Here is a 9,807-nt window from a genome sequence, read left to right as displayed (position 1 = left end):
CACTCACTCACTCACTCACTCACTCACTCACTCACTCACTCACTCACTCAGCAGTAGCTGTGTGTGTTTCTGATGATGCAGAGGCTTTGATGAAGGTCTCAGGAGGGCGTTTAGTCGGCCATGTTGTACAACACAAGGTGCTGACTCTCTCTCCTCTTCTTTGTCTCCTCTTTAATCCCTTTTCTTTTTCATCTTCCCTTCTTTCTTTTCTCTTTTCCTTCTCCCCTTACTACCTCCTCTGCCTCCTCTTCATCATCTTCCTCTCATCCGTCTCCTGTGAAGCTCTCCTCATTCCTTCTCTCCTCTTTCCTCTCCATCTCATCGTTATCTCCTCTCTCCATCCTCTTCTCCCCCGTGTCGTCACTTAGCCCCCAAAGTGTGTGTGTGTGTGTGTGTGTGTGTGTGTGAGTGTGTGTGAGAGTGTGAGACAGCTAAGAACTGACCTGTTAATGCTGGCATTGTTTAAATGTCTCAGTCCACAGTTGTAGCAGATGTTTGTGCATTTAGTAAAACTTACATTTTGTTCAATACTTTTTTTCCACCAAGGATTTTCAGCCATCGTGTCTGAGGTTGTTTTTTGGTTTTCTCATATACAATCCATCGATCAGCATAAATATTTAGTCTGCAGAGAAATACTAAAATACCATATTGTGTTCAGACATTTGGAGGTAAAAAAGCATCTATAACAGTGTTTCTTCTACAAATGGCAAAACGTTTTCAATACTCATTTGTCTGCTTTCTCACCTGCTCTTTAATCTGCTCTCAGAGCGACACATCTGGACACACACACACACACACACACACACACACACACATGAAAGGAGAAGATACTGCTTTTGGCGATCGACCCCAAAAACATCTCGATCAGAGCGCCGTCATCTTTTATCTCAGCCCATCAGAGTAACAGGTTGAATCTCATTTTACAATATAAAGCAGCAAATTCAGTGAAAAGAAACACAGACTGCTCAAACGTGTCGAATCTCTTACTGTGTTCATAATGTTGTAGTTTGCAGGAGAGAAGAACTCGGTTGTTAGTTTGTGTGTTTGTGTTGAAATATAATAATTAGGCCTCATTATCATTCATCATATTCTGCTGCAGGTGAAATAATGAGATGAAATTAAAAAATGACAAAATAGAAAGTTAGCGTGTGTGTGCGTGTGTATGTGTGTGTGTGTAAATAGAGCAGTAGCTCGGTAGCTGCAGTTTGACGTCTTTATTTATAAAATGGCCCATCTGTCTCTCTTACATTGGAAATAAGTGTGTGCGTGTGTGTGACGGTGTGTGTGTGTGTGTGTGTGTGTGACGGTGTGGGCGTGTTGTCGGCTGCTCTTGTCGCTTCCTGAAAGCTGGACATCTGTCCTACTGTCAACACACACCGTGCTCACACTTAGCTCAGGTCAGTGTGCGTGTGTGTGTGCGCGTGTGTGTGTGTGGTTCTTTGTTGCTGGCGTGTTTATGTTGTGACTCTTCGTTCCTGTAATTATTAAAAGTTTTGTTTGTTTTTTAAACAGCTGTCTTACATTATTACAGATTGTCTGCGACACATAATATTAAATGTAAATTAAATGTTTATGTCACATACATGTTAAACATGTCGGCTGTTTATTTATATTCTTCTGTAGGATTTGTTCATTCTTTATTCTTATATTCACTCACTTTATGAGAAGTTTATGTGACGACTCAGTCGTGTTAAATCATGTTTACATCTGAAAAAAGCTGCGATTTTTGGGCAAAAATAACTTTATTAGAAAATTATTAGAGATTATGGTCTCAATCTCTAGTTTCAAGTCTTCTTCAATACAGCATGATGTTCATTTAGTAAAGTATGGTCAATTTAGAGTCAAACAGACCATAAAGCAGGGGATGCTTTAGGGCGGGGCTACACGGTGATTGACAGTTCTGCACCAGAGACGTATACGGCGTCTCTACGTCACTCCTCCTCAGTCCATATATGGTCACTTCCTGTTCACTGGTTGAAAATAACAACATGGCGACGGCTGTAATCCAAGTTAGCGATGGCAAACTCAAGTCTTCAAACACAAACGCTACAGTGTCTCACTATCGCCTCTCCAGTTTAAAAGTGGTATTACAAGACGGGACGGGCTGGAGCTAGCTGGTTAGCATGCTAATCACAGTAGATATCTCTGTAACACAACGCTGTAACCTCTTTACATTCTGTTCATCGTGTTCGTTCATTTATTGAATGTTTTAAACTGAAATTCTGTCCACATCTTACGTATCATTGCACCTTTTAAAAGTTTGAGTTGTAATCTGCTGAAACGTCCTCTGTAGCTCAGATTTTAGTTTCAGAGCGACGTGAAGAATCAGACAAAGTGTACATTTGATGGAATTGTGATTCTCCTTTTGTAACGATTTCAGGCTGAAAGCAGACTGCAGATGTTGTCTGAGACTGTGTGTGTGTGTGGGGGGGGGGGGGGTGGGGGTATGGATCTTGTTACCCAAGGTGCCCAGATATTAAATCATACTCACACACACACACTCTCCTTGCAGCCTTTGTATTGATTGATATTGACCCATGGTTGTGTGGAGGGTCGGTCATTAAATTAACACCAACGGAGAAAATGATGACTCCACCAGACCACAACTGTGTATGAGAAAAAAAACAAAAACACACACACACACTATCGGCAGCAGAATGACTTCCAGACCAGAAAGCTCAGCTCATTTCTCAGCCAATGGATTGTGGGAAAAGTTGCGTTTTAGTGTCCTCTGGGAACAAAGAAAACAACTCTTACCTGCACATTCATCTTCCTTGTAGGAGTCGGTGCATGTTCGCATGTCAGACCACATTTTATAATGAGTGCGGGGATAAGACCTTAATGTCCTGGATTTGAGAAACTGGAACATGCGGGCTGGGATCTGCTGATAGGAAGTGGAAACCAGCAGGTCCAGTTTACTGTCTGTGTGTTTTTAAACAAGCTAACACTAGTAGCAACAAAAACAGAACTTTAGCAACTCTCAGACTGGACAACGCCGGGATGTCGATCTGTCAATCACCGTGTAGCCCCGCCCTAAAGCATCCCCTGCTTTATGGTCTATTTGACTCTAAATGGACCATAATGTACTAAATGAACATCATGCTGTATTAAAGAAGACTTGAAACTAGAGATTGAGACCATAAACTCATGTTTACAATGTTTACTGAGGTACTAAATCAAGAGAGAAGTAGAGTCATTTTCTCATAGACTTCTATACAACCAGAGGAGTCGCCCCCTGGTGGACATTACAGAGAATGCAGGTTGAAGACACTTGTTTACTTGTTTTTAAATGTTTAATGTCTGTGCCCCAGTTTTGGTGTCCTGGCGATACCTTTTTCCATATGATAATCTGAGTAACACGAAACATTAACCCTTTTCTCCATTTAAAAAAGACCAAAACAACAACAACAATGCGTTTGTTGTGGACTATTTTCAGCGGCGGAGGAATCCACATTTAGTGGCATTAAATGTCTCTATGAGACAGAGGAAGAGGAGAAACGAGGCTTTGTATTAGAGGGATACTTTCATTGTTGTTTAGAGAGTTTTCATGTGATTTATTTGAACCCAAAGTATTCATTTTTGATGCCCAACCCTAAACGTTTCAATTGAAGATAAATCACAAAACATCAAAGACCCAACTCCATGTGACCACACAATGTGGACTAACAAAGCTAAAGGAAATATGAAGGCGGGTTCATAAAAGATTCTTAGATCTTGTTGTAAATGGTTTCCTGTTTGTGGAGGTAAACAGACACAGAGTCCGTGTTTACGTGTTCTTTTTCTTTAATCTGATTATCTCGACACCTGAAACTCATCATCTTACTGTGAGTAACGTGTCTCAACAGTCGGGCGTCTGTCCCCAGTTTGTCTCTTTATAAAGACGTAAACACTCCGGTCTGATGAGTCCTTATCTGACTGCTGAGGTCAGAGGTCACCGTGCACAGCTGTTGGTTTGTGACTGAGACTCTGAACAACAGGGAGGATTGTTAACGTACAGAGTGTGTGTTTGGATCTGTTCCTCAGGGCCAGTTATCACAACAATCAGTCTGTGTGTTGAACAATGTCACACTTGTTTAATTTATGGACTTCAGTGAACACTTCTCTCTTTATGTTGCTGTATTGAACACATCGGCTTTGTTTTTGGAACATTTAATGTGGGCAGAAAATTATAATAAATGTGATGATTGTGAATAATTCCCGTTTGTCACAATAGTCTAAATCATGTTTATGTAGCTTTAATCTGCAGGTAGAGTTTAAAATAACCTCATCAATCGGGCCTCGAAGTGAGGAGTTGTATAATCCATCAATCACACACACACACACACACACACACACACACATGCACACGCACACTCTGCCCGGTGAAATAACAGTTAAAAATAGACGATGATTGACTTTCGCTTATTGAACTGGCTTCCTGTCCCCTCCCACAGCAGATGGTTGTCACGGCAATAAAATAACTGGCCAATGGGCAGACAGGGAGACAGAGGCAGTGAAGCAGCTTTGAGATAAGATAAAGATGAAAAACGATAGTGAGTGATGAGAGGAACTGTGATACAGTAAGTGTGTGTGTGTGTGTGTGCGTGCGCATCAGGATATGAGATCATATCTGAGCAGAACGAGTCTTATCAGATCCCAACATGCAAACATGAGCTCCCCTGTTAGCTTCCTTCCTCTCAGGTCTGATATCTGTGTGTGTGTGTGTGTGTGTGTGTGTGTGTGTGTGTGTGTGTGTGTGTGTGTGTGTGTGTGTGTACACTTTGTGTCTCTGTGTGTGTGTACTTTGTGTGTGTGTGCATCCTGTGGAGAATCAAATGTCCTCACAAGGACAGAGAGATGTTACAGGGTGGAGACATTTTGTCATTTTAAGGTCAGAGGTGAGTGAGTGATGCTGCATTCAGGGCGCGTGGTAGAGTGGTACAAATGAACTCTGAAGTAACAGTTCATGAACACGACAGGAAATAGAGTTAAGTTGGTGAATAGTAAACGTTAGCTTCTTACTTTACTCTTCAAACATAAGAGTGGAGTTCATTAGTGAAGATTATCTTGATGAACAAAGTATCATAAATGTTTGTTTGACACACAGAATATTTTCTGCAATAATTCAAAATCAAATGTGAGAATCCTATTGGCTCTTTTGTCGCAGAAACCAGTGATGCTAACTTCCTGTTAGCTACAAAAAATCAAATTCCTCTCTGCAGAACTCTCTAACTAACTTATGTGAGAATAAAGTTCCTACAGTTACGTTATAAGCACATGTGTAACTATTTAACTGTTGTCACTCTTTGTTACATTGTAGCTCGGTTACTTTCTGAGTAATCGAGCTACAATGTAGCAAATATACACATTAAAACATCCTAGCTAGCTAAAGCTACACGGTTAACTTACGACAGATCGTTGGTTTAGTTTTTCTGCTTTGGATGAAGATAAAAACATAAATAGCTGCTCTTTTTTATTTATTTTGCCGCCATCTTTGTGTTTTTTTTGTACATTTATTGAATATCACCGTTTTTCGTCCAGGTGGATGATCAGGTGTGAAAACAGCAAACGCACCATCTGCTCTGTTTCTTTGACTTTTGCAGCTCTTTAATCTCGCCATTATTTCAGCGGTGTAACAACAGGTGACTCATTTGCATATTGATGCAGTGATACTGTTGTGTGGTCACAGCTGAGTGTTTACAGAGTCATTGAGAACAACGCAGCTCAGCTGATCGTAATCAGGAACCCAAACTGTCCGTTTGAAAATATGAATTGTTGAGTAAATAGTATTGTTGAGTAAATTGTATTGTTGAGTAAAGAGTATTGTTGAGTAAAGACTTTGTCAATAAAGCTGTCCTGCTCATATTTAAATCTGAGCCATTTCTCTCTGGATGCTTCTTGTGGTTTGTGGTGGACGTCTCCGTGTTCATCTCTTTGTTCAGAACAACCACAATCTGCAGAAAAGTCTCATGACCGTGACGACGAGGCTTCAAATGATTCAGACATGTGAAGCAGGACTTCCTCCTCCTCCTGATATCAGAGTGTCATCAGGCTGAAGGTCGAAGCTTCTGGGCTGCAAGTCAGTCCTCACAAGTGTAGTAATCTAAACCTATAGAATGTAGAGCAGCAGCACATGTTGGAGGCTCTCACACACACGCACACGCACATACATGCACGCGCGCGCGCGTAAAAGCGCACACAAAGACACGTATGCATGGATAAACAGCCAGATACCAATGAACACACACACTCTCTCCCACACATGACACAATTTACTTGAATCCATTAAAGCTAAATTTACATAATACTGTCTCTGCTTAACTGCCTCTGCAGGGACACACACACACACACACACACACACACACACACACAAAGACATGCATACTGCAGTGTGGATGACCTTGCAGCAGCGACAGAGCAGAACTACAACCTGTGTGCGTGTGTGCGTGTGTGTGCGTGTGTGTGTGCGTGTGTGTGTGTGTGGGTGGGTGTGGGTGCAGCCCCATTATAGCACTAATTAAGACACTCCGTCTCCATATGTGCCTTATGTGTAGAGATGCTGCTGAAGACTCGGCCACACTGAGCGCTTTATTCTCCGTTTATCTGATGATTCTCGCCGCTGTCGTCAGATTTTCTGTGGATATCAATGACATCATCGGGATGAATGTTTGCTTCGCGTTGACGTTTCTCTCTCTTGTAAATAAGTAACGGCCTGTGTTGTTGGACATCTCTCAGATGTTAAATTATGAATGAATCTGTCCACACGTGCTGGAGAAACCACAGCTTTGTGATGTTTGGGACCAGATTCTTTGCCACGTGTGTCATCTTATCTGGAAAGAAATGAAAATATTGATCTTTAATTTAGTCACTTAAACCTGAAACGGCAATGCACCTGAAACAGGCACAACATCCTGATTACAGCAACGAGCAGAACGCTGTATTGTGAAGCTGAGAGAGCTCACAATACGTTTATTAAGAAGCTCCAGAGTCGGGACATTTTACCACAGATGTAGAAATAACTAAAAGTATTTATGACTCATAAATAGTTACAAACAAATCAGTTCCATCAAAAGGAAGACGAGCTATAAAAGAAATGAGTCACAGTGCGATGAGAGATACAGAACGCCTCACGTTGAACTTCAGTGGCTGATAAATGACTCAAGATGATCAGAAGAGAACGACTGACTTTCACACTAAGGTTGTAAAATCATCGGCGCATCAACAGACAATAGCAGCTGGTTTCCCTCCATCTTCATCCTCTTCTTCACTACTTTCTCTTTCTTTACCTCTCACGGGTCATTAAAGCTCATTATTTATATTTTCTCTCTGCTATTCAGTGATTGTGACGTTGATGTGTCGTTGCCGGTTTTTTATTGATCAATAATTCGACCCAATGCCTCGAGGCTCAGAAAAGAAAGCATGTGTATTTGTGTATTTGTGTGTTTGTGTATTTGTGTATTGATCACTGCAGCATGTGGATCAGCTGGTGGTGCGTTCTCAAGATTTTAATGTGGGAAAAAAAGGCCAAATTCTGGATAACCAGATGCTGTTAACACCTCGACAGAGAAAAGTCCTGAGAAACTTGATGGCGTGAATGTTTTCAGACTCGATCCAAAACAGTCTCAGTATGTGGTTCCAGACAACCCTCGACTGCTGCTCCTGTTGGTCCATCTGTTGAGATTCATCTTTCCTGTAATAGTTAATGAAGTCTGTCTGTTACTGAGGCCGTGTGATGTCTTGTGTCTGCAGGTCTGACCACAGAAGGTCTGTATCGCGTCAGCGGCAACAAGACGGACCAGGACAACATCCAGAAACAGTTTGATCAAGGTAAGAACCTCAGAACACCTGCAGAACCTCATAAATACATCTTCAGAGACCTAGAACCCTTCACAAGGAGCACACGGGTAACCCCGGTTTCAAAGCACAGATGGTCCTCGTTATATATTTCTCTTTCACATATCTAAATTATTTTCCCATGAACGTTCTCTGGAGTTCGCATGTTAACAATCGAGGAGCGCTTTGAGTGATGTGTGCAATAAATTCAACCCGCAGAGAGAAAGAACCTGAGCAGCAGCAGAAGTGCTTAAAGAGAAACACATGCGGCGGCGGAGCAGAGTGGAACCTGCACACGAGGTGCTGCTGAGCAAACCCACTCTTACAATAAATAAAGTCACTCGTTTTATAGCCGGGCGGTGAGACGTGCAGTCTCACCTTCATTATTGATCACTTTATTTGCTATCTCTGGTGTTATCGTTCATATAATCGGTGACATCGCCGTGTAAATATATAGCTTGTGAATGACCTGAACATGAAGACCACCTATAACCACAATACTGTTTAAAATTATAGCAGGAACACAGAGAAACACACCTTTAAAAGGCTTTACAGCAGCAACCATGAATCAGTGTGATAATAAAGATAATAATGAATCCGTTTAAGAAGGTCTGAGAGGTGACATCACGTCTGTCACAATATTATAACCAAATCTATTCATTAGCTTCTCTTTATTTTCTTTTCTTCTCATTGACGTTTGTGTATTTATTACATGAATATAAAGTCAGCTTCACTTCTTACAGACTTGAGAGTAAATACTGAGAGTAAATACAAAAACTCAGCTTTTAAAAAATGTGGTGAATGTCAGCCGACCGTACGAAGAGACTAAGCAGACGTCTGATGACTGTAAGTGAAATCTGTGTCGTGAAGATTGCGTCCTCCTTGTGATCCGTGTTCACGGTTAGTGTGCAAACGGGAACCAACGTGAGCGAATGCATCGTCACTCCGGGCTCATGGTAAAAACCCAGAGCTGACTCCTCTTTTATCTCTTTTATTTGACTTGTGCTGCTGCTGCCCAACAGTTTCCCTCTGGACACCATAAGTTCCGTCTCATCTTTACACCTTGATGGGAAGGTTTGTGGTAAAACTCAAAACATGTGCATCTCAAGAGGATTCAAGAAAACAGGAGGTGACGTAAATAAACATCAACGTTTTATTTTTGACAGAACTACGACTGAATGCTCCTTCATTATAGTTATTTCACTCACTCACAGACGTTCACATGCACATATTTGTGCTCGTGCACACAAAGATTTAAAATAGTTCAACGTTGTATATTTCTGTGAACATGAACAGAACTACTGAAATGACAATAAATGGAACTATCAACATATACTGTAGTTTATGTCTCATGTGAAGTGAATCTGCTGTATAATATCGAAGAGCTTCAGCTTGTAGCCTTGATAAGTCAAGAACATATGAAAATAATCTGTCGGCCCCACATTAATGTTGTTTTTTTGTGCAAGTGCTGCAGTTTTGACTCCTCGTGAACTACAGAAATAGTTTAAGTTGTGACAGAAGTTCTTTAATTCGGCTCATTCAGTCGCTCCGCGTGACTTTAATCTAGATTAATCAGAGGTCACGTCAACCCAATTTAAAAGGTGACGTAAGGATATGAAGGCTCTTTTAACGGTAAATATGATGAATGAAATCATTCATGAGAAGTCGTCTGTCCGAAGAAAATATGAAGAAATAGAAAACACGGATCTGCTTCATGTGTTGACATGAACTCACGCTCAGTGAGATTCTTTTGGTCTGCGGTTCTTCTTCATCAACGGTTCAGGCTGAAGCAGCGTTCTGTTGATTGTTTATTAATAAAGTTTATTAAAGAACAGCTTCTCCTCCTCTTTCCTCTTCTTTCTTGTTTGTCCCTCCTTCTTTCTTCCCTCCTTTTATTATCTTCTGTTTTTAATATATTTTTATTTCCATGAGTGTATTTCTGGTGAGCTGTGTGTGTGTGTGTGTGTGTGTGTGTGTGTGTGTGTGTGTGTGTGT

At 41.2% G+C, this 9,807-nt stretch overlaps 1 protein-coding gene across 1 annotated transcript in view; it reads left to right on the top strand.

Moving 5' to 3' along the window:
• arhgap5 (Rho GTPase activating protein 5) overlaps window positions 1–9,807 on the top strand; it is a 39,371-nt gene that overhangs the window by 23,385 nt on the left and 6,179 nt on the right. The window contains exon 4 of the mRNA XM_031847134.1: window positions 7,729–7,806. Coding sequence (XP_031702994.1) covers window positions 7,729–7,806 — 78 coding nt within the window. The remainder of the gene's footprint in view (window positions 1–7,728; window positions 7,807–9,807) is intronic.

This window comes from Anarrhichthys ocellatus, unplaced genomic scaffold (genome assembly GCF_004355925.1).
Source record: "Anarrhichthys ocellatus isolate YVR2014 unplaced genomic scaffold, GSC_Weel_1.0 scaffold7, whole genome shotgun sequence".
Lineage (NCBI taxonomy): Eukaryota > Metazoa > Chordata > Actinopteri > Perciformes > Anarhichadidae > Anarrhichthys > Anarrhichthys ocellatus.
The sequence above is the reverse complement of the archived record's forward strand: the minus strand, read 5'-3'. Positions and strand labels throughout refer to the sequence as shown.